Source organism: Scyliorhinus canicula, chromosome 15 (assembly GCF_902713615.1).
Source record: "Scyliorhinus canicula chromosome 15, sScyCan1.1, whole genome shotgun sequence".
NCBI lineage: Eukaryota > Metazoa > Chordata > Chondrichthyes > Carcharhiniformes > Scyliorhinidae > Scyliorhinus > Scyliorhinus canicula.
Window position 1 is genome coordinate 21,291,632 of NC_052160.1, and position 25,209 is coordinate 21,316,840.

General features: G+C 46.2%; 1 protein-coding gene across 1 annotated transcript in view; it reads right to left on the minus strand.

Moving 5' to 3' along the window:
- LOC119978236 (dynein assembly factor 5, axonemal-like) overlaps positions 1–25,209 on the minus strand; it is a 131,040-nt gene that overhangs the window by 56,258 nt on the left and 49,573 nt on the right. The window contains exons 5-6 of the mRNA XM_038819696.1: positions 11,182–11,414; positions 8,614–8,826 (exon numbers count right to left, since the gene is read on the minus strand). Of these exons, the coding sequence (XP_038675624.1) occupies positions 8,614–8,826; positions 11,182–11,414 (446 nt within the window). The remainder of the gene's footprint in view (positions 1–8,613; positions 8,827–11,181; positions 11,415–25,209) is intronic.

Sequence of the window (25,209 nt, forward strand, 5' to 3'; positions counted from 1 at the left end):
TGTTCTTAAAGTCAATTTCCTTCTCAGCAATGGGAACTGCTGTAAATTGATCAAAGTAGTATTGACTTGGTCCTCAGGTGATCAGCAAGAGGATTGGCCACATGAGCTAAGGGCTGTGGTAACCCATTAAAACTCTCAATATAAAACAGTATGTTTTGGAAAATTAAGGGAGGAGCACAGAGATGGCAGGCCACTAGAAATGAATGCAAGTTAAAGCAGCAAAAAAAGGGATGAATTGGGAAGGCAAAAAAAGTAGAAATGAAGTGCTCAACATGTTTTCATCTTTATTTTAGTAGTACAAAATTATTATAATAGCAAAGATAGGTTTGACATCTGACATTTGGCATTAAGAGTAGCAATCCTTTCAATGTGACCATAAAGCTGGTCCAGTAAATTCCATAAAGCGGTCAGTGATTAAAAGGTTAAGGTACAGCCTATAAACGTAAATAAGGAAACATTTTACTGTATGAGGAGTAATCCCTCGCGAGTAATTTTGTAATGTTTCACTAAAGCATTACTTGCATTAAAAATATGGTCTCAGTTCTTTTAGGTTTCCAACAACCTCATAGCACAGTGGCTAGCACTGTTGCCTCACAGCGCCAGGGACCCGGATTCAATTCTGGCCTTGGGTCACTGTCTGTGTGGAGTTTGCACATTCTCCCTATGTCTGCGTGGGTTTCCTCTGGGTGCTGCGGTTTCCTTCCACAGTCCAAGGATGTGCAGGTGAGATGAACTGGCCATGCTAACATTGCCCCAAAGTTAGGTGGTGTACTCTATCTGAACAAGGGCTGGTGCAAACCTGATGGGCTGAATGGCCTCCTTCTGCACTGGAGGGATTCTATGAACCTCCTCAGACAGCTAGTGCCTAGCTAGCAAGTAATGACAACTTGTTACAAACAGGGCTTCCAGAAACCACTAAGAGTGTCCCAACTTTTACTTTGCTTATGGACACCATATAAGCATACTCAAAACACATTAACATTTGTGTGATTAAGTGAAAGAAAAACAGGGCTGTTTCATATGATGAGCTAGAATGGTGGCACTTTAACCAAACTGCTTAATTAATGCAGACCCTCTGCTACATTCACCACAAAGTACTTTACATGAATTTTAATACAATCCATTCTAAAGGTTCATGTATTGTTTCAAGTGCAAGCAAATGGGTTTCTGACGTATGCAACAAGCCAAACTTCTCAATGTCTGAAGGTTGAAATGTCATGAGGTTGTCCAAATTTTCAAGCTCATCAGAAAATAATTATTAAAATCAGAACAAATCATGGTAACAAATAACAAATCATGGTAACCTGATTGTGCAAATTATTATGTTCCAATTGGGTTCAATTATTGTTCCATATAACGTTGGTCGAGGAGGAATTACAAAGGGTGGAGAGATCAGTGTAATTTATGTAAGCATTCTGATAGTCTGATTCATTGTTATTTTAGTTTGTGACAAACCTTTCAAACAACCTGGACTACAGGTTTGGCTCAATGCCCAGTATGACACTACTTCAGGCTCAATGCTTCAGCTTTTAAAATTAATGTAAACTTTTAAATACAGAGATTATTACCGTAGAGTTGACAAAAGCATTGAAGTGTTTTGAAAATATGGCTGTTTCATTATTAATTGGATTATCTATGAATTTAGAAATGACAAATTCAAGACAAATAATGAGGTCAAAGCAATTAGCAGGACCAAAAATTCTCAATGCTGTCTAATTTAATGATGAAGTCAGTGGTGCGCTGCACTGGCTGAACAGAAAATTATTAGAAACATTACATCAGAAGAAAAATGGTTTAACGGTCGACAATGGTGAGCTAAAAAAAAACACATTACTTGATCTTCTCTTTCACTTCTGTCCAGATGCCCATGATTTTGAACTCCTCCCATCAAATTTCCTCTCGATCTTCTCTTCTCGAAGGAGAACAGCCCAGCGTCGCCAATCTGTTCACTTCAATCTTTTCTGTACCTTCTCCAATGCCTGCATATCCTTCCTGAAGTGCGATGCCCAGAATTGGACATAATACTCAAGTTGAGGCTGAATGCATTTTACACTGGTTCATCGTAACCTCCTTGCTTTTGTACTCTACGCATATATTTATAAAGCCCAAGTAACCACATAGCTTATAAAACACTTTGTCAACCGTAAAACGGTTCATGCATACAAACTCCAGGACCCCCCTCTGCTCCTGCGCACATTTTACAATTCTATCCTTATTTCATACTGCCTCTCCTTGTCCGATTAAAATGAATCACTTCACAATTCTGTGTTAAATTTAATCTGCCACATATTATTCACCCATTCCACCAAATGTGTATGTCTTCTATAGTTTATCACTATTCACAGCTCACAATACTTACAAATTTTGCGACATCAGCAAATTTTGAAATCGTGGCAAAGTACACACAAGTCTAGGTCGTTAATATTTAAAATAGTGATCCCAATCCATTCCCTTGGGAACTCCACTATATACTTTCTACGAGAAACAACCATTCACCACTACTCTGTTTCCTATCACTCAGCTAATTTGGAAACCATGCTCTTTTTGGGATTCCTTCTTCCCTATTGCCTCATCCAGGAAAACACAAAAGTGTCACACATGCTTAAAGAAAGTGCCACAAAACAGCCGGGCACAATGCCCAGTCAGTGGTTAGTGCTGCTGCATCACAGCACCAGGGAACCAGGTTCGATTCTGGCCTTGGGTGACTGTGTGGAGTTTGCACCTTCTCCCAGTGTCTGCGTGGGTTTCCTCCGGGTGCTCCGGTTTCCTCCCACAATTCAAAGATGTGCAGGTTAGGTGGATTGGCCATGATAAATTGCCCCTTAGTGTCCAAAGATGTACAGGTTAGTTCGGGTTACGAGAACAGGACAGGGGAGTGGGCTGAGGTGGAGTGCTCTTTCAGAGGGCCAGTGCAGTTTCAATGGGCTGAATGGCCTCCTTGTGCACTGTAGAGATTCTATGAATGCCCAATGCGCCATTAAGATGCTTATTTTCTGAAAAGCAGTTTGGCTAATCCAACTGCAAAGTTCATGAATTCCCATCAATTATTTTCGGCTCTTTCGTTAGATCGGTATGGAAAACCTCAGTATAGTAAAAAGCTCAGCTGACAGCAATAAATAAACCAGCACTGAACATTTTTTTTCCTTTTGACAAAAATTGCCCGCTTCCTAGAATGTTTTCCCCCCCCTTCCCATCCCTTCTTCTAATAATTAATAGTTAAGCTTCACTTTTCATGCCAACCATTTGCAGCATTGACTTGCATACTTCACCCCAAACGTCTTCTATAACATCGTCATTCCATACTTTGCACTGCTAACATCCGGCAAATTGAAAAACATACAACAGCTGCAATATTGTACTGCACTCCTCACTATTTGCCAATCCCCCTACTCCTGTTCTGGGGTGGTTAGGAGCCTTACGTACCCAGCTGCGCCGGACACCAAAATGTTTGATGAACTTGTGAACTTAGTGGGGCAACATTTTAACCCAACCCCGTCCACGATAGTTCAGCGTTACCGGTTTAATACTGCTGAGGGGACCCCAGGAGAATCCCTTGCCGATTTCCTATCCAGGCTAGGCAGGATTGCGGAGTACTGTGACTATGGTGAGACCGTGTCAGAAATGTTACGTGACCGTTTGGTTTGCGGTATTAACAATGCGGCCACCCAGAGAAAGTTGTTAGCTGGACCAACATTGACTTTTCAACAGGCCACTCAAATAGTATTGTCCCGAGAGAGTGCAGAACGGGGAGTGCAGGAGCTACAGAGAATGGAGGTGCATGCCTTGGGGCGCAACCCCTTCCATCCAAAAGCGTCCCCCGCACCTCTGCGGTACTTTGGGCGAGGTGACGTCCAGATCGACGCCCGTGGCTGTCGGACATTCCTCCCCGAAGGGCGCCTTCCCCAGAACCAATGGATGAGAAGCTACGTCCGTGTCAGATTTGCGGGCGCCGACCCCGATCCTCAGGGTGCCAGAGGTGCCGTCGTTCCAACAGAAACTGGGGCCAGCCCAGGGGCCGTACTTTCCATTTGGATGAACCTGCGGTGACTGCTCCCGAGGGCGTGGAGACGGAGGATGACTGCCTGCAGCTGCATTGTGTGGCACCTCCCCGTGTGGCCCCCATTAAGGTGACAGTACGGGCCAATGGTCACCCGCTTGAGATGGAGTTGGACACTGGCGCAGAGGTCTCTGTGATCGCCCAAAGGACATTCAACCGCATCAAGCAGGGTATACAGACCCTTACATTAACCAACACACAGGCCAGGTTGGCCACCTCTACGGGGGAACCATTGGACATTGCAGGAACTACGATGATCCCTGTTGTTTATGGACGCCAGGAGGGGCATTTCCCACTTATCGTGGTGCGTGGCCACGGGCCCAGCCTGTTGGGTCGGGACTGGTTGCGCCATTTGCGGCTGCAGTGGCAGCACATCCTCCAAACAGATTTGGGAGGGTTGACTGAGGTACTAAGACGGTACCCAGATGTATTGCAGCCCGGTTTGGGGAAAATAAAAGGGGCCATAGTCCTATCCATATCGAACCAGGAGCCACGCCGCGCTATTTCCGGGCGCACCCGGTGCCTTACGCCTTGCTCAAGAAGGTAGAAGGGGAGCTCACTTGTTTGGAGACTTTGGGTATTATCAGGCTTGTCCGTTTCGCTGACTGGGCAGCACCAATTGTACCTGTAATGAAGCCAGACGCCACAATTCGCTTGTGCGGCGACTATAAACTTAGTGAATATGGCTTCCTGGCTCGACCGATATCCAATGCCTCGCGTAAAGGACCTCTACGCAAAGCTTGCAGGCGGACTCTCGTTCACAAAATTAGATATGAGTCACGCCTACCTACATTTGGAGCTGGACTCTGCCTCCCAGCATTATGTAACGATTAATACACACCGGGGCCTGTATGAATATACACGGTTGCCTTTTGGGGTATCCTCTGCCTGCGCTATTTTTCAATGCGTCATGGAGGGCATTTTGAGAGGTTTACCGTGTGTCGCTGTCTACTTAGATGATGTTTTGATTACAGGGATATCAGAGCAGGAACATTTGGAAAATTTGGAGGCTGTCCTTTGATGCTTTTCGGAGGCTGGAGTCCGTTTACATCGCACAAAGTGCGTCTTTCAGGCGAAGGAATAGTCTACCTGGGTTATTGGGTGGACCGCGAAGGTTTGCACCCCGTCGCAGAGAAGGTGCGCGCAATTCAACAGGACCCCGCCCCGACTGACACTTTGCAACTTTGTTCTTTTCTCGGCCTCGTAAACTATTACGGGAAGTTCCTCCTCAATCTGGCAACTACGCTGGCCCCGTTGCACCTTCTGCTAAAGAAGAATCACACCTGGGTTTGGGGTCAGCCGCAAGAATCCGCTTTCCGGCGAGTAAAACAACAATTGTCGTCATCTGGGTTACTAACCCACTATGATCCTGGAAAGCCTTTGCTCATCACGTGATGCATCCCCGTATGGTATTGGGGCCGTCCTGTCCCACAAGATGGAGAACGGGGACGAGCGGCCGATAGCTTTCGCCTCCTGCACATTGACTGCAGCAGAAAAGAATACGTGCAGATCGAGAAGGAGGGCCTGGCAGTGGTCTTTGCGGTGAAACGCTTCCACCAGTACGTGTATGGCCGCCACTTAACTAGCGTGACTGATCATAAGCCTCTGCTGGGACTTTTCTGAGAGGATAAGCCAATACCGCCCATTACGTCCGCACGGATCCAGCGCTGGGCTTTGTTGCTCGCTGCCTACGAGTATTCTCTGGAGCACAAACCAGGAATCCAGACAGCGAATGTCAACGCACTGAGCCAATTGCCTTTATCGACCGGCCCCATGTCAACCCCCATGATTGGTGAGGTGGTTGCACCCCTAAATTTTATGGACACCTTGCCTGTCACGGCATCACAGATCCGTGAATGGACCCAGATGGAGCCAGTCCTGTCAAAGGTTCGGCACATAGTCCTGTATGGTGGGCAGCATAGACAGCTCCCAGGCGTGTTGCAGGCATTTTCCTCCAAGCTGTCAGAATTTAGCGTGGAAGACGGTATCCGCTTGTGGGGGACGCGTGTGATTGTACCGGAAAAAGGACAGGAGCTGATACTTAGAGACTTGCACAATGGGCATCCGGGTGTAACCAAAATGAAAATGTTGGCCCGGAGTTATGTCTGGTGGCCAGGCCTCGACACCAACATTGAGAAGGTGGCCCAAAACTGCTCCATTTGCCAGGAGCATCAGAAGCTTCCGCCGGCCACGCCCCGACATCACTCGGAATGACCAGGGCAGCCTTGGGCACGCTTGCATGCGGATTTTGCTGGCCCTTTCCAAGGATCCATGTTCCTTCTATTAATCGAAAGGGAAAATGCTGGAAAATCTCAGCAAGTCTGGCATCATCTGTAGGGAGAGGAAACAGCTAACATTTCGAGTCTGATGACTCTTTGTCAAAGCTTTGACAAAGAGTCATCGGACTCGAAACGTTAGCTCTTTTCTCTTACTACAGATGCTGCCAGATTTGCTGAGATTTTCCAGCATTTTCCCTTTCGTTTCAGGTTCCAGCATCCACAGTAATTTGCTTTTCTCCTTCTATTAATCGACACCCAGTCTAAATGGCTAGAGGTGCATAAGATGGGAGGCACAATGCCCTGCGCAACAATCATAAAATGCGTTTGTCTTTCAGTACGCATGGCCTCCCCGAGGTGCTGGTCACGGACAACGGCACTCCGTTCACAAGTGAGGAGTCTGCGAGGTTCATGAAGATTAACGGCATACTCATATCTGCACCGCCCCATATAACCCGGCTTCAAATGGGTTGGCAGAGTGCGCAGTGCAGACATTCAAACGAGGCCTAAAGGAGCAGTCTTCCGGGTCAATGGACACGAGACTGGCTCGTTTTTTGTTTTCATATGGGACCACCCCACATGCGGTGACTGGGGTATCTCCCGCGGACTTTATGGGCCGGAGACTTCGTACCCGCCTTAGCATGGTTTTCCCGGACATTGGAGCAAAAGTACGCCACACACAAGAATGGCAGGGATATGGGTTTTCTCGGCATCGGCTGATTTGGCAATTTACGCCCGGTGACCCAGTGTTCGTTCGGTATTTTGCTGGTGGTGCCCAGTGGGTCCCTGGCGTATTCTTTCGCCAAACGGGCCCCATCTCTTACCAAGTGCAAGCCCAGGGTCGACTCCAGCGCAAACATGTAGACCACGTTCAGTCCAGAAGACCATCCCTTCCAAAGATTCCCCGCCCCCGGAGCTCATTTCTACAGCCACAGAGACCAGACACAATGGAAAATATTCCTCACAATCTTCCTCTGGTGCCGCACTTAAAGCTTGCGCAGGTCGTTGCAGAACCGCGTGGAGATAGAGACGCCGAGATGACGGAGGCAGCGGACTCCGACTCAGAGATGGAGACACAGGACACCTCAGAGGGGGAAGCCTCGGGCCCACGGGCTGTGGATGTACAACTGTTATGCCGTTCATCACGGAAGCGCCATTCTCTGTCTCGTTACAGGCCGCCCAATCCAATGCCTCATGCAAATGGTGTCTGGCCTGCGGCAAAACAAGTCCGACGCCCTCCTTCACCAGGGTCTACGGTGAATTCCTTGGACTTTTTTGGGGGGGGGGGGGGATGTTATAACCTGCCTGCTTACCACTGGCTGGGGACTAATGGCAATCCCACAATCCTTTGGGAGTATGAGCTTCCCCAATGAGGGGCACGTAGATATCATTAGCAGATTCCCTGCATAAATAAAGCTGGCCAGATTGGAACCGGCTAGAGGAGAGTGAGCAGCAAGGAAGTTGCTGCTGCTGTTGTATATATATATATGTTATTGTAAATAAATGTTATTTCTTTCTATCCTTCAACTCGTGCTGGATTCTTCATGGCCCTCACAAAATATACATACATGTATAGTGTAACAGACAACAGATAGTGGCATTCGGTCTCGAACTCCACACAGATAAGAGCTCTGTTGTTTCTATTGAAAACTTTTTCAAAATTATATATGAAGAACATGAAAACAGAAAATTCTGGAACTACTCAGCAGGTCAAGCAGCCTCCATGGAAAGAAATACAAGGTTAGTGTTTCATATCAAGGACCTTTCATCAGAACTGGAAAAAATAGAGATGTAACAGGCCTTAAGCAAGTATTGAAGCAGGAAAAGAGGAAGGAGGTGGCGAGGAAAGAACATGCGGCAAAGGTCTATGATAAGGTGAAAGGCAGAAGAGATTAAATGCCAAAAGGGTTGATGGAGCAAGGCAAAGGAGGGCGGTCATGGAGTAGAAAACAGACAAAATATGGGTCTAGAGGAGCTGTAAATGAGACCAGCAGAATCAGTACCAACGGCCTTTGTACTTTCCTCCCCTCCCACCTTTCTCGGACGCCGCAACCTGTTTAGAACTCACCACATCTATCAACTTTTACAAGTTCTGATGAAAGGTCAGCAACTAGAAATTTTAACACCAATTCTTCTTAACAGACACTGCCTGACGTGCTGAGTATTTGGAGCATTTTTCATTTTTCATTCAGATTGGCTTTTGTAGGAAAACTGTGGAACTTTGCTAAAACAACACTGCAAGCTTTCTAGGTGACAAACCTTCACTCCTTTAATATTTACCTTTTGGGATGCTTGGCACGTGTCAGGCATTGCCAGGCTTGCTCCAATTCGTAGCAGATGTGGGTGAAGCACTTGCGCCGAGCTGCCTCTGATGACTGCGCCCAGCACTATCAGGTGAGCAGTGCTGGCCGATTTTTCCAGGGTCGTCAGGATCAATTTCAAAAAGACCTCGGGATCCACAAAAGTTCCAATCAGCTCCGCTGCCTTCACAGACTGCAATGACAGGAGTATCAAGAAGTCAAAGGTGGCAACAGAAAGCTTAATCCCAACGACCTGATGCACTTCAAAGCCAGGAAAGTATCCGATTTGCTTAAAGTAAATACTGCACTGCAAATGTCACAAAATAATTTACAACTTCCTATTTATCTACAATATTTGACTAAAACTAGATTGTTATTGCTTGAAGTTGTATATAATACAAAATACCACAGGCCAAAAACACATCTACACGGCTAATCAATGATTTCTGACTGTAGAGGCTGTTATTAGTAATGTAGAAGTAATACTGCTTACATTGAGCCAGAAACAAAACATAGCATTATCAAGAAAGAAATAGGTTTAATTGCAATATGATCACTGTTCTTCAAATAAAATTCTTCTTGTATGTATGTTTGTGTTAGATACATAGAAGATAGGAGCAGGCGGAGGCCTTTTGGCCCTTCGAGCCTGCTCCGCCATTCATCACAATCATGGCTGATCATCCAACTCAACAGCCTAATCCTGCTTTCTCCCCATAGCCTTTGATCCCATTCTCCCCAAGTACTATATTCAGCTGCCTCTTGAATATATTCAAAGCTTTAACATCAACTACTTCCTGTGGTAATGAATTCCACAGGCTCACCACTCTTTGTGTGAAGAAATGTCTCCTCATCTCTGTTCGAAATGGTTTACCCTGAATCCTCAGACTGTGACCCCTGGTTTTGGACACACCCATCATTGGGAACATCCTCCCTGCATCTACCCTGTCTAGTCCTGTTAGAATTTTATAAGTCTCTATGAGATCCCCTCTCATTCTTCTAAACTCCAGGGAGAACAATCCCAACCTAGTCAATCTCCCTTCATAAGACAGTCCCGCCATCCCTGGAATCAGTCTGGTAAATCTTCGCTGCACTCCCTCGAGAGCAAGAACATCCTTCCTCAGAGCAGGAGACCAAAACTGCACACAATACTTCAAGTGTGGCCTCACCAAGGCCCTGTATAATTGCAGCAACACATCCCTGCTTCTATACTTGAAACCTCTTGCAATGAAGGCCAACATACCATTAGCCTTCTTTACCGCCTGCTGCACCTGCATGCTTACCTTCAAGGAATGGTGCACAAGGGCATCCAGGTCCCACTGCACACTCTCCCAATTTACAACCATTCAGGTAGTAATCTGCCTTCCTGTTTTTGCTTCCAAAGTGAATAACCTCACACTTATCCAAATTATACTGCATCTGCCTTTGATTTGCCCACTCGCCCAACAAAGAACAAAGAAAGTACAGCACAGGAACAGGCCCTTCGGCCCTCTAAGTCTGCGCCGACCATGCTGCCCGTCTAAACTAAAATCTTCTACAATTCTGGGGTCCGTAACCCTCTATTCCCATCCTATTCATATCCCTGCATCCTCGTCAAAATTCACCCTCCCACCTAATTTGGTATCATCTGCAAACTTTGTGATGTTACATTTTGTTCCCTCATCCAAATCATTACTATATATTGTGAATAGCTGGGGTCCCAGCACCGATCCCTGTGGTACCCCACTAGTTACTGCCTGCCAATTTTAAAAGGACCCATTAATCCCTACTCTTTGTTTCCTCTCTTAGGATATGCTTATGCCTCAACAATGATTGGTATAATAATTCTTAAAAACATAACAAGTTACCTTTAAGGAGATGAAAGTTATTGTCATTCCTTGTCAAACAATAAACTACATATAGCTGCTTTAGCAATCAAAGAAGGCAGAGCCTTCAGCCAATCTGCCTACCTATCAATCTCTTTTGCACTGTACCTCTGTGCGATAATTCTGAAAAGCCAGTATAAAAAGAAAAGGCTACACCTTCAACTAAAACCATTTTGAATATGTAAACATGATTATTTCTCACTTATTTACAGCACTCTTTGTATGAATGGGAATCAACTGTGTTGCGTGCAATCGGGTCTTTGTTAATGCACCTGGTTTGCCACCATGCCGCCCAACTGGCCCTGGTACTGAATTTTCAGCAAGTTCACCGAGTACCTCAGTCCAGTATGAAGATCAGCCATTCAGAAATAGATTTCTGTTTTCCATCCTTCAACCAATTTTGTATCCATGTTTCTATTGCCACTTTTATTATTACTATTTTATTCCATGGACTTCAATTCTGTGAAAAAGTTGAGGCATTTTTTTCTAGTTTTATATGCCAAGATTTTTCACTGGACATTTTACTGGAAATAACTTCTGCAGTTATGTGGCATGCAGTTAGAGACTAATCGTTGCAGACAATAGTGAAAGGAGTCAAAGCCTTTCAGACACCTCAATATGAAGCAGTCATCAGTGCTAACTGAAATATTGCTCTTGTGGGGCAGCAGTAGAAGGCAACTACATACGTTCTGAACCACAGATGTCTCCTCATCTGAACACGACCGATACATGGTACTGAGCAGTAGCTCCATGTGCTGCGTGATGTGATCTTCAGCATGGAGCAGCAACAAAATCAAGAGCTGGGATGCTTTAACCCGTGTTCCAGGAACCCAGTCAGTCATGTCTCGGCTCACAGCTGGCAAAATCTTGGACAAGTTCCGAAACACCAGCTCTCGGCACCCAAGGCAAGGACGTTCCACTAAAAGCAAAAAAACAAAATCAAGTCTAAATATCATTGCCAGATTACAACCTGCAGGCGTAAAAGAATTGTCAACCTTTGTATGAAAAACTAACGGGTGGGTGGAGGGTGGGCAGGGGTGGCAGATTATGACAATAATAGTCACCCTCCTCAAATAAGACAAAAATCAATGCAACATATTTAGCGGGTCTCCATTACCGACAAGATTTGAAGATAACCAAACTTAATAGTAAGTACAATTAAGTAGTAGTAAGGACGTGGAATGCCCTGCCTGCAACAGTAGTGGACTCGCCAACACTAAATGCATTCAAATAGTCATTGGATAGGCATATGGACGATAAGGGAATAGTGTAGGTGGGCTTTAGAGGGGTTTCACAGGTCGGCGCAACATTGAGGGCCGAAGGGCCTGTACTGCGCTGTAATGTTCTATGTTCTAATAATGAAAATTGACCAACACAAATCTGATGCAGTACACAAGAACCCCACAATTATGCTGTTTGGTCTTTAGCACGAAATATTGAACCTGAGCCATGTTTGCTCAAGTTGATATAAAAGCCATTTTCTAAAGAGGAGCCGAATTTTTTTCATTTCCAATGCCCAAGCCAATATTGACCGTCAACTATCATAACTAAAGCTCATGATTTAGCTATTATTTCATCACTGCTCGAGAGGTAGCACTGTACATCATTTAGCTGCCACATCTCCTACATCACAACAGTGACAACATTGCAGAAGCACTCCACTGGCTGTCGAGAGTCTGTGAAAGGTTGCACTAACACTATATAAATACAAGCGCTTTCTTTGTAATAAATGAATTTTCAATTGAAAGCTTCAGAGCACACACCTGGATTAAATATAGGTGATTTATTTCAGCTGCATTCCAACCCTGCAATTTTTTTGAGGTCTCAAATTGTGGAGCGCATGCACCCACAAACCCGATAATGAGTTTAACCTCTGCGCCTTCAACGACAAATAACAGACTACAGCGCTCAGACAGTACAGAATCTTCTGTTTAATGATTTGCGGCTTTGTAATTATAAGTTACACCAACACAATGAAAGCTTTCCTTGCACCATTCATGGTTTTAATACACAGACAAACTCATGTCTAAACTGAATTCACTAGCTGCCAGTCAGATCATTACTGTCCACTAGCCTTCTGTTATTTAGGGACACTTCATCGCAAGGTCATGTCTAACAGCCTTTTTACCTGAACAAATAAGTTAACAAAAAAAAATCAATGAATACTTGACAGACTAGAAAACAGTGGCATACAGAAAAAATTACCAATTACCAGGACAACTATGGCCTGATTTCCAGTGGGTCAGGAATTCCTAGCCCATGCACAGTAATTATTGAAGTGAATTTAAAAATATTTTTGCATTATCAAAACTTTCAACGTATCCCAGTTTTTTTTAACAGCAGCTCCAGCAATGAAAATCTGATGAGAACAGACATATTTTTGAAAAGTATGGTAGAAACTAGGACCATTTAACATAAATTGCAAGTTTTTTTTAATTACTTTATCAGAGTCACAAAGCCAGAGCTCAGAGTGTGGACAGGGGCAAACCCTTAATCCAGCTCCTTGCCTGCTCCAAAAACCAATTCAGATTGAATCTAATTCATGGTCACCACAAGAGAGACATTACAGATCCAGGCACTACACCTGACCTCACGCTCATCTTAGCCAAGTTAATACTCGTGGAAGTCATGACCTCTGACTTGCATAGGAACAGGCATAGGTCATTAATTGCCTTGAGCCTTTTCCACTACTCAGTAAGATCATGGCTGATCTGTATCTCAACTCCAGCCCCTTGACTTGCCTCCATAACCATTTATACTCTTGTCTTACAAAACGTTTCTAATTTAAAATTAAGCTAGCACCCACTGTTTTTTGTGGATGTGTGTTCCACATTTCAACTGCCCTTTGTATGACCAAGTGTTTTTTAATTGTTCACCTAAATTACCTGGATTTTAAGTTCATGTGTCCTTGTACAAGACTGCCACACCAGTGGAAACATTCTCCCTAGCTGTCCCAGCAGTTCCTAGCAATTGCTTTCACAGAATCATAGAATCTTGACAGTGCCGAAGGCGGCCGCTCAGTCCACCGAGTTTGCATCGACCCTCAGAAAGAGCACTCCACCCAAGCCCACTCTCCTGCCCTATGCCAATAACCCCTTAACCTAACCTTTGGGCAGTAAGGGGCAATTTAGCATGGCCAATCCACCTAACCTCTACATTTTGGACTGTGGGAGGAAACTGGAGCACCCGGAGGAAATCCACGCAGACGCAGGAAAAATGTGCAAACTCCACACAGTCATTCACCCAAGGCCAGAATTGAACCTGGATCCCTGGCGCTGTGAGGCAGCAGTGCTAACCACTGTGCCACCCCCACAGGATAATGAAAACATTATTTTGTCACAATCTGTTTGTAAGTGATGAGTTTTCATTTCAGGGGCGAAATTCTCTGCAGACCGTCGTAACGCCGATTTCCGGCGAGCAAAATTGGTGTAGATGACTCCGGCGTGGGGGCCTTCTTTTAGGCGGCGATCCTCCGTTCCCGGAGGGGCCAGCAGCTGACTGACGCGATACGCGTCAGTTTCACCAGCTGCGGAAGTGGTGAGACCCGGCGTTTTGGGGGGGGGGGGGGGAGGAGGAGAGAGACTGACCCGGCGTTTTGGGGGGGGGGGGGGGGGGGGGGGGGGGGGGGGGGAGAGGAGGAGGAGAGAGACAGACCGGCATTTTGAGGGGGAGGGAGGAGGAGGAGAGAGACAGACCGGCATTTTGGGGGGGGGGAAGAGAGACAGACCCGGCATTGGGGGGGGGGGGAGAGAGAGAGAGAGACAGACCCGGCATTTGGGGGGGGGGGGGGGAGAGAGAGAGAGAGAGAGAGAGAGACAGACCGGCATTTGGGGGGGGGGGGGGGGGGGGGGAGAGAAACAGACCGGCATTTGGGGGGGGGGGGGGGAGGAGGAGGAGAGAGACAGACCGGCATTGGGGGGGGGGGGGGGGGGGAGAGAGAGAGAGACCGGCATTTTGGGGGGGGGGGGGGGAGAGGGGGAGGAGGAGAGAGACAGACCCGGTGTTGGGGGGTTTGCGGCGTTGAGTTGAGAGGAGGGGGGGGTGGGTTTGCGGCGTTGAGTTGAGAGGGGGGGGCGGCGTTGGAGGGGGGGTGGCGTTGGAGGGGGGTAGGGGTGGTGAAGGGGGTAGGGGTGGTGAGGGGGGGTTGGGGTAGGGGCAGCGGCGTGCAGAGGAGGGGGGCGACGGAATGCCCGGGGCCAACGCACCGTCGCCCCCCCTCTGCACGCAGCTGCCCATACCCCAACCCCCTCCCCTCACCACCCCTACCCCCTTCACCACCCCTACCCCCCTCCAACGCCGCACCCCCCACCCACCCCACTAACGGAGGAAGGAAGGGGGGGAGGAGGAAGGAAGGGGGGAGGAGGAAGGAGGGGGGAGGGGAGGAAGGAAGGGGGGGGAGGAGGAAGGAAGGGGGGGGAGGAGGAGAGGGGGGGGTGTGGGTACCGGCCTTCAGAGGGAGGGGGACGGGGTGTGGGTACCGGCGTTGAGGGTGGGGGGTTGCGGCGTTGCGAGAGATGGGGGGGGGGCGGCGTTGGACGGGGGTAGGGGTGGTGGGGAGGGGGGTAAGGGTGGTGGGGAGGGGGGTAAGGGTGGTGGGGAGGGGGGTAAGGGTGGTGGGGAGGGGGGTAAGGGTGGTGGGGAGGGGGGTAAGGGTGGTGGGGAGGGGGGTAAGGGTGGTGGGGAGGGGGGTAAGGGTGGGGGGCAGGGGGGGTAAGGGTGGTGGGGAGGGGGGTAAGGGTGGTGGGGAGGGGGGTAAGGGTGGTGGGGAGGGGGGTAAGGGTGGTGGGGAGGGGGGTAAGGGTGGTGGGGAGGGGGGTAAGGGTGGTGGGGAGGGGGGTAGGGGTGGTGGGGAGGGGGGTAGGGGTGGTGGGGAGGGGGGTAGGGGTGGTGGGGAGGGGGGTGGGGGTGGTGGGGAGGGGGGTGGGGGTGGTGGGGAGGGGGGTGGGGGTGGTGGGGAGGGGGGTAGGGGTGGTGGGGAGGGGGGTGGGGGTGGTGGGGAGGGGGGTAGGGGCGTTGGAGGGAGGTAGGGGTGGTGAGGGGGGGGTGGTTGGGGTAGGGGGCAGCGGCGTACAGAGGGGGGGCGACGGTGCGTTGGCCCCGGGCATCTGTCGCCCCCCCTCTCTGCACGCCGCTGCCCCAAACCCCCCCCCGATTGCCGCAACCCCCCCCCCGATGCCGCAAACCCCCCCCCCCCCCCCCCCCCCCCCCCCCCCCCCCCCCCCCCCGGACACTGAATGGCGTCAACCATCATCAATGGTTGACGCCGTTTTAAAGGTACTGTGATTTTCGCCGACGTGACCCGTGGCCACGTCGGCGGGACTTCGGCCCATCCGGGCCGGAGATTTGTGGAAACAAAAATATAATGAAATCCTGCCGGCGCCAGCTGTTTTCAGAGGCTGCCGGCGGGATTTGCACAGCGCCGGTTTTTGGCCGGTCAGAGAATTAAAAACCCTGCGGGAGCGGGAATAACGCCGCTGCCGGCCGATTCTCCGACCCTGCGTGGGGTCGGAGAATTTCGCCCCAGGTTTCAAGACGCATATTCTTTATAATTACTAAAAAGCTGCAAACCGTTAGCCAGGGTTCCGAGATACAGGATAAAAGAAGTCCGCACACAACACGGAATGCTCTATTGCAGCCCATTTGAATTCTGCAACACCAGCGTTATTACCAACTCCCAAGAATTTGTCAGTTGTTGCTTAGTGGTAGCACTTTTGCCTCCTAGTTAGAACGTCATGGGTTCAAATCTCACTCAAAAGACTCAAGTCAAAATCAAGGGTGACAATCCAGTGCAGTACTGACGTAGCATTGCACTGTTCGAGCCTCAAAGTGTATCAGATGTTAAACTGAGGCATCACTCTCTCGCTCCGGTAAAAGATCCTCTGGCACTGTTTTGGAGGGGGCAGGGAAGTTATCCTTGGTGTCGTGGCCAGTATTGATCCCTCAATCCACATCACAAACATAGATTATCTGATCATGACCACACTGCTTTTTTTTTTAAGATCTTGCTGTGCTCAAAGGGATTGCCACATTTCGTACATGACATCAGTGGCAATATTTCAAAAGCATTCCATTGGCTACCACGTACTTAGATGTCCTGAGATCATGAAAGGAACTATATAAATGCAAGATTTTCTTTTGCATTATATATGAAATAACAGCTTATAACTCAGGAAATTTACTTGGAATCGTGTATGACTCACAAGATGAGCTTCCAGTCTCATATTCGCACCATCACTCAGGCAGCCTATTTCCAGTGCTATAACATTGCCCAACTTCACCTCTGTCTCCATTTCTCTGCTGCTGAAATCCTCATTAATGTCCTCTTCACTTCTAGATTTGACTATTCTGACACACTTCTGGCTCTATTTCCACATTCTACTCTCCGTAAACTTGGGCTTGTTCAAAACTCTGCTGACCGTATCCTGACTCGCACAAAGTCCCATTCACCTGTCACCCCTGTGTTCATTGGATCTTGGGGTCCCTGTCGAGCGACGACTTGACTTTAATATTCTCAACCTTGGTTTCCTCCCACAGTCCAAAGACGTGCCGGTTAGGTGGATTGGCCATGCTAAATTTCCCTTAGTATCTAAAAAGGTTAGGAGGGGTTATTGGGTTATGGGGATAGGGTGGAAATGAGGACTTAAGTGGGTCGGTGCAGACTCGATGGGCTGAATGGCCTCCTTCTGCACTGTATGTTCTATGTTGGTTCTATGTACCATGTGTATGTCGCTGTTATTGTTATTATAAAAACTTTAAAATACCCTAACAAAAATATATTTTTAAAAAAGGGTCAATGCCAGGGTTCACCCGGAGGTGGCAGCCGTTCATCGACTTTCTCGGGGAAAATGAAAATATTAAAATGCCAGCAAAACCAGAATTGAAAAAAGTGTGGGTGGGCTGGGGTGGTGGTGTTTGGGGGTGGGGGACAGATTGTTGTTTTAATATAGGTGGTGTGAAGATTGTGATGGGCGTGGAAATGTTTATTGTGCCATGTTTATGTCACTGTTATTATTATTATAATAAAAATTGCAAATACCCTAATAAAAATATTTTTTAAAAAAATAACAGCTGTGTCATATTTTGTTTTATAATGCTCCTGTAAAGAGCTTATTATGTTAAAGGTATACAAGTTGTTGAAATTTAGGTTTTGTCGACTGCACAATTCCCCACAGATAATTCAGTATTCTTAATTTACTGATGTGTTGCAATCCAGAAACTATTTTAAAGATTGTATTAAACTCCTATCAATCCCAAACAGACAGGATAAAAATGTGCACCCACAATATTCCAAAATGCGAAGTTGCAAGTGATGTGCACCATTTCACCATCAGTGAGGAAGCAAATGGGGAAGTAACCTCAAGGAAACTTCAACTCAGCTTGTGCTCTCTCGCTGCAGGCAACTGAGTACAGCAGCACGCCTTTTTGGTTGGGAAGTGGTGCGCATTGTTGGTACGGTGTCTAAAATGAGTGAGGCAAAGAAACAAAAATGTGCTGACACACCAGGAGTGAGTATGGGAAAAAGAGAGAAGAAGGGGGTGGCGGGAAGGAAGAGAAAAAATCTGAACAAAAACAATTCTACTGTATAATTACATGTCAATAGATGGTAAAAGGTTAGGTAATAACTAGTGCTTGAAAGAAAAATATGGACAAGCACTCCCCTTTTGTCCTAAGGCAGGATTTTCAGATTCTGACCATTCTTCTAAACATTTTCTTCACTTGAGTCCACTAGTTCAGCCATTTGCCTCCCAGCTACCTGTTGTCAAAGACTGGCTATTAATTGTCTGCACCTGTATCTCAAGGCGACAACTGCTGCGCTGGAAGAAAAATCATTCCATTGCCTGGCTACAACTAAGGACTCGGACTGCCTTCACTTTTCCTCTAACCTTCTACAGCTGTCACCCTGATCAAAGAATGGGAAGGCGAGAATGCCAGGTTCATTAACTTGAAAGCAGGCCACGGTGGTCAATGAAGAATTATTATAAAGCTAAAAGTTGCCCCAAGGTTCACAAAAAAAATCTTTTACTTTGAGCTATAGTGTAAAACTACTGGGTCACACACCTATATTCCTTGTTATTTATCCAACACAGTACACAACACACACACACACAACTGCAGTGAACTAGCATACCACATCAAAGCACAATATTCAAAACGAAAGGTAGGTACAACATTCTTCACAGCAAAACCTTCATTTTAATTGTTACCTCAGAGAAAAACAAATGTCAAAAAGACAAATAAAGTTAGACTTAGAAGATCGAAACAACTTTAGATCAATTAATTAGGAGCACAAACAAAGTCAATTTAAAGCCAAGATGGGCAGCAGGGTAGCATGGTGGTTAGCATAAATGCTTCACAGCTCCAGGGTCCCAGGTTCGATTCCCGGCTGGGTCACTGTCTGTGTGGAGTCTGCACGTCCTCCCCCTGTGTGCGTGGGTTTCCTCCGGGTGCTCCGGTTTCCTCCCACAGTCCAAAGATGTGCGGGTTAGGTGGATTGGCCATGCTAAATTGCCCGTAGTGTCCTAATAAAAGTAAGGTTAAGGGGGGGGGTTGTTGGGTTACAGGTATAGGGTGGATACGTGGGTTTGAGTAGGGTGATCATGGCTCGGCACAACATTGAGGGCCGAAGGGCCTGTTCTGTGCTGTACTGTTCTATGTTCTATGGGAGAAGAGATGTAAAAGCTACCATTTTCTCCTGCTCTCAGGGGCCATGTCACGTGAGTGTAAGGATCTTACACAAACTTGGAATCCAATTTTACAGGTTGCAAACTAAACAAAGTTGCTCTGGAGAAATTATCTATGAAATATTCCAGCATGGAATGGACATACATTCATCTATTTCTTTCCATTGGCTGAAGGGGAATTGAAATTATGCAAAAGAAAAATGCCTCATGCAGTTTCACCATGAAGGACTCCATTCAAACTGCTGGATAATTTATCTTTTTCCACTCAGCAAAAATGGATTTCGAATGAATAGGTATGGACTGTATTAATAATTTAAGTAAATCAATTTTTGATGCCCAAGCTAATTCTAAATTCCACTTAGATTTTTATCTGCCTGTTTCGCTATTTATACAATCAATATTTATATTATTGCTGTTAACATTGATTTATACAACATTCTCCCCTTGAAAGTAGCTAACATGACAACTTAATTTGACTCTTCCCGGTCCAAAGATTGAGAGATCATCAGGCATGGGGCGGCATTCTCCCCTACCCGGCGTGACGGAGGGTCCCGGAGTAGGGGAGTGGCGCCAACCACTCAGGGGTCGGGCCTCCCCAAAGGTGGGGAATTCTCCCCACCTTTGGGGGCCAGCCCCGCGCCGGAGCGGTTGGCACCAGATGACTGGCGCATAAAACCGGCGCCCCCGGCAGCGGGGCTGGCCGAAAGGCTTTCGCCGGCAGTGACGTCAGCGGCAGCTGGCCGCTGACGTCACTGCCGGCGCATGTGCGATGTGGGGTTCTCTTCCGCTTCCGCCATGGCGGAGGCCGTGGCGGCCGCGGAAGGAGAAAGAGTGCACCCAGGGCACTGGCCCGGAGTCTGAGCGGGGGGCCTCGATCGCGGGCCAGGCCACCGTGGGGGCACCCCCGGGGTTCGATCGCCCCCCGCCCCCCCCCCCCCCCCCCCCCCCCCCCAGGACCCGCTTGCGCCGCTGATCTCGCCGTTCCAGAGGTAGTTCAAACCTCAGCGGCAGGAGAGGCCTCCCAGCGGCGGGACTTTGGCCTATCCGGGCCGGAGAATCACCGCAGGGGCCTCTCCGATCAGAGTGGCGAGATTCCCGCCACCGCCACTTCCCGGGTGGCAGAGAATCTCTGCCACGGTGGGGGCGGTATTTTCGGCGGCCCCAGGCGATTCTCCGACCCTGCTGGGGGTCGGAGAATTTCGCCCATGATGAATGCAATTGGGTGAAATTAGCTGTTGGATTATTATGGTTTAACAGATAGAGTGGTTTTGTTGCACTGAAATACAAGACTTGCAATGTATATTTATGTATGGGTGCATTAGAGATATTTGATCTTGAGAACGAGGTTTTTGAATATGCACAAGCTAGTATGAACGTTTTGTTATCCTGTCTTGGGCATGGTAATTGGCTGACATGCGGAGTGCTTAATGGCTGGAGTACCGCAATAAGCATTATGGGGGAGTGTCTAGATAAACATTATCCTCCTGATTTTGAATGCTAAAATGTAATCCACTAGGATTGACTCATGTGGCACTATCTTGAAGAGGTGCATGGGGGTTTGCCAGTTGCCCTGGCCAACATTTATCCTTCAAACATCGTCACCAACCTTCCATCTACAAAAGGCGATGCGCAGCAACAATCCATTGTTGTCAAAGACACTTTCTACCAGGAAGAAGTCACACCCCTCAGAATAGGGTCTTCTGATTTGGTCAGTGGTAAGAGACAGGAGGGTGTCATTCTAAGTGAAGCAGGTACAGGGACCCAGAAGGTAGAAGTGGCAGAGACTCACTGCTTGTACAACAGGTTTGAGGTTATTGCAAACTGCATTAATGAAAGTAGGGGAGCAGGGCAGATGAGCACCATGGAAGCCATTCAAGAGAGAGGGGAATGTTGTGGTAGTAAGGGATATAAGTCAGGGAGAATAGACACAGTTCTCTGCTGCCAAGAGCAGGAGTCCAGAATGCTGTGTTCCTGCCCCGATACCAGATTCGGGACATCTGCTCTGGGCTGGAAGGAAATCTACAGTGAGAGGGGGAGGATCCAATGGTCCATGTAGTTACCAACAACAAAGGTAGAATCAAGAAAGAGGTTCTGCTGAAGTAGTACAAGCAGCTAGGGGCTAAATAAAAAATCAGAACCTCAAAAGTATTAATCTTACGGCCTTAGAATTTGATTATTTATTCTTAATTCTGGGGCTCCCAGAGGAGAATTATTGATTCTAATGAAAAAAGGCTATATAATATCCTAACTTTTGCCATACAGAAGAACATCCTATGCTCCTGGATTAGCAAGAAACATCCTTCAATTCACAATTGGCATGAAATTATCATGGAATGTCTCCCTATGGAGTTTCTAACTTGCATATGGTGTTCTAAATCGGATGCATTCCGCAAAGTATGGGACCCCTATCGCACATTTATTGATTCCATTATATCTGATTTACTCCTACAAAGTTTTCCACAAGTTAAGTAGCACCATCTTGAACTCACTACACGTGATGATGTGCAATATATTAACATTCTTACCCTTTTCTCCCTCACCCTCTAGCTTACCGTTCATTGTTTTATTGTATAATCGGAAGCACCAAGCTTAATGATCAAGCTGAACCAACTGTGTTGGTGTTGTGTTCTTTTCTGTATTCATGTATGCAGAAGCATTCATACTGTGCTGTACCGGATTTCAGGGTTTGCTGCGTTATTTGTAAAAATGGACAAACTCTAATGAAAATATATATTGAAAAAACAGATGATCTGGTTATTTCAGTGTGCGGGAACTTTCTACATGTAAATTGGTTGCTCAGTTTCATGGAGTGATTGCATTTTCAAGTAATTCTCTGGCTGCAAAGCGTTTCTTAAGGCTGTGAATAGCACCACTTATTGCAGGTTCTTTGGGTTTATATGAATTCAAATAGAAATGGCGCAAGCATCCCTGTTCGGAATTTAACTGACAGTGCGCACAGATGTGTGCATCCTTTATGCTGCTCTGTCCCAAGCAATTTCTCTCTTCTCCCCTGTGCGAGAAAATCCAGACACCGAAATAAAATTCATGCGAAAGCTATTGCTGCGCTCAAGTCAAAAACACAGCAATAGGTTTCAGCAGGATTTTGAAAAGAAATGTTCTTTCATTCCATAATTGCATTTAATTATACCTAACAACATTCATCTTTACTAATTTACAGCATATCTGCTTTGCCAAGATTGCTTTGCACAAAGTTTGAAAAGTCTATAAGCACTCAGAGTTAATTAATCTTCAAATTTGCCCGTGTAAACAAGAGCTTAAGTTACCACACACACAGCTGTGAAACAAATTCTCAGTTTACAATGCATCTCAAATGATCCCAAAGCCTTAAATATGAACAACCTACATTGTCACTGCCCATCAGGCAGGCTCTCTGGATGGCTGCCTAATTCTTTAATTGCTCAATCAGCACGGTTCTCATGCACTCCTCTCAAACGAGACAAATTTTGATATTCTTGTCCTCAATATTCATAACATATTTCAACACATGTTGCAACCAACAGAGAACTTTGAAATTGATTAAAATGGCCTGCAGAAAACGAGGGGATCTGGTCACCACTTCAAAGTTGAGAAAGTAAATTAATTCAGTCAAATGGTTGTGGTCTGAGCCAATACTTTGGAAAGTTGCAAAGAATTTGAGAAACATCTGGGTTATGAACACTACATACACACACCCTAAACTTATTTACTTTGAAAGCCATTTGCACATTGCACACTGCCTTTTTTTCTGGATACAAGATGAGCTTCCTCAGAAGTTCCATGCCTCAAGTTATTTTTGTGGGAAACTGATGCAAACCATTGAGAGTTTAAAAAAAACCTTATGCCAATACTACATGTTCCTGTCTTTGAGGAACCTGCTTGCTATTGTTTCTTTATCTTACTTACTAATGGATAAATAGTTACAACTTAAAAAGACCGTGGAGAGGAAAACATCCTACCGAAAGCATCCTTTTGAATGTGCAAGAAAACGTACACTTCAAATGCAGAGAATGGACACTTGAGGCAGTGCAGAAGATTATACTGACAGTGAGCACCAGCAGCTGTGCACTATTGTTATTGGTCTGCAGTTCATGTTCCAGCCAGGCGGATCCCTGTTAATGCTGCATCACTCCTGCCCAGATGGAATAATATGCCCATGTCTGGACATATGTATGTGCAGAGGGGTTTTTGTGTGTGTTGGATCTCTTTGTTTAAAAAATGTTTAAAATATTAAAATTATAAATGCCTCAATAAAACATTTTCTGAAAAAAAATGTACGTTTCCAAAATTATGAATTTGTTTTATAAGCAATAAAACAAATTCATAATTTTGGAAACGTACATTTTTTGGAAGCAAAGATGGCGAGGGTGTGTGTGGAAATCCCTTTTCGATGGAGTATTTTAAAAGTGCTCAGGCGTTTAATTGAACCTTGAAAACTACGTTTGACACAGCACTGAATTGGTATTCCGGGTTGGCCTCTGAGTCTGGATTTGCACTGCCTGTCAGCCTTAGCACAAAGTAGGAATAATTCAACTCAGTAAACTAACTGTGCAAATGTATCCTCACAAAACACGCAGGCCGACATTCCTAAAATTTGTAGCACATGGGCAAGTCAATTCAATCAGAACCAATGAACCAGAAACTGGTGAGCTAGTCTGTGCAAGCCTACTTGCAGTAATATTAGCTACTCTATCAGGTGAAAAGTTCCATCATTTAGAAAATGACGCTCATTTTTGCAAGCATTGGAAGTTAAGAATATATGTCAAAGACAGAGGTTTTAATTGTACAGCAGGTGGGATGGTTCTCTTTGAGGCCCTGTCAGACAACTTCACTGTTCACTCTTTTTAAACATTTAAATCTGTTATTCACATTTGCGTGGGAACAGTGATCATTTTGTAGGTGGGAGCTATCAGCTGCAGTATAGTCTGACACATCTGTTCAGTTAATTAAAGTAAAGCTATAGCAATATTACTCCATTGCTATTAACACTTCACACATGGCATGACATGCAATGTTTTACACAGAATGTAGTAATGTTGATATATTGCTAACTCATCCTAATCTGTACATGGGAACGTTGATTGATTAGATTGGATGATTGATTAGATTTGAAGAGCGTATTGCTCGAAAAAAATTAACTCAACGTAAATTTCTCATATAGTTTTAATCAACATTAAAAAACAAACTGTCAGCTACTGTTTAGTGTCCAAGAGCTCTTTTAATCTTGAATTCTGGCACCTCCACAGATGACAGGAAATGGAAACATTCCATCATACGGTGGAGGACAATTTCCTGTGCGAACAGAAAAAGTAATGCAGGCTTTCTCTCAATTCTTTGTACCATTCAATACTCACTCCATTGCCTTGTTTTTCCTGTGGAAAATATGTTCAGGCAACATCATAATTCAAGGTCAATAATCAAATTTGCAAAGGATTAAATGGTTTCTACCAATTATATATCTGAACACTGCATTTGTGTTCAGTGCGCACGTATCAGTCAATGATTAAATATTTAAAGCATGAACGTGTGCAGACTTATTACTGACTGAACGGCAGCAAAGAAGGATACACGACAGTAAAAAGAGACTGTGGCAGCAACTGGGATGAAGAAACTGGCAACAACAGTTTTCTAAATTGAGCGATGGGGCGGGGGGGGTGGTGGAAATCAAGTTGTAATACAAGCTTAGACTGCCACTGACCTGATTCACCCAAGCAAATACTGGTACAATACTTGTCCTGGAGGTGAAATAATGTAACAGTGGTACTATCAAGGCTGTGAAACACATGGCAGACAAATTACGTGTGTGTCAATCACAGATGAGAGCTTGCCAGTATTTGTATCCAGTGTCTACTTGCCATCCGAATTCTGCACAGGACTTAACCTTTCTGTCCTTCTTGGAGCCCACTCTTCAGTTGCAACAGCAAATTCTTCTCTATGTCCATTATTACACCTGTTATCCTGTGCATCATATTTCTCCAGTCCCAGGAATCAGACTATAAATCGACCAAGAGGCAAAGACACAAGTAGCAGGACAAG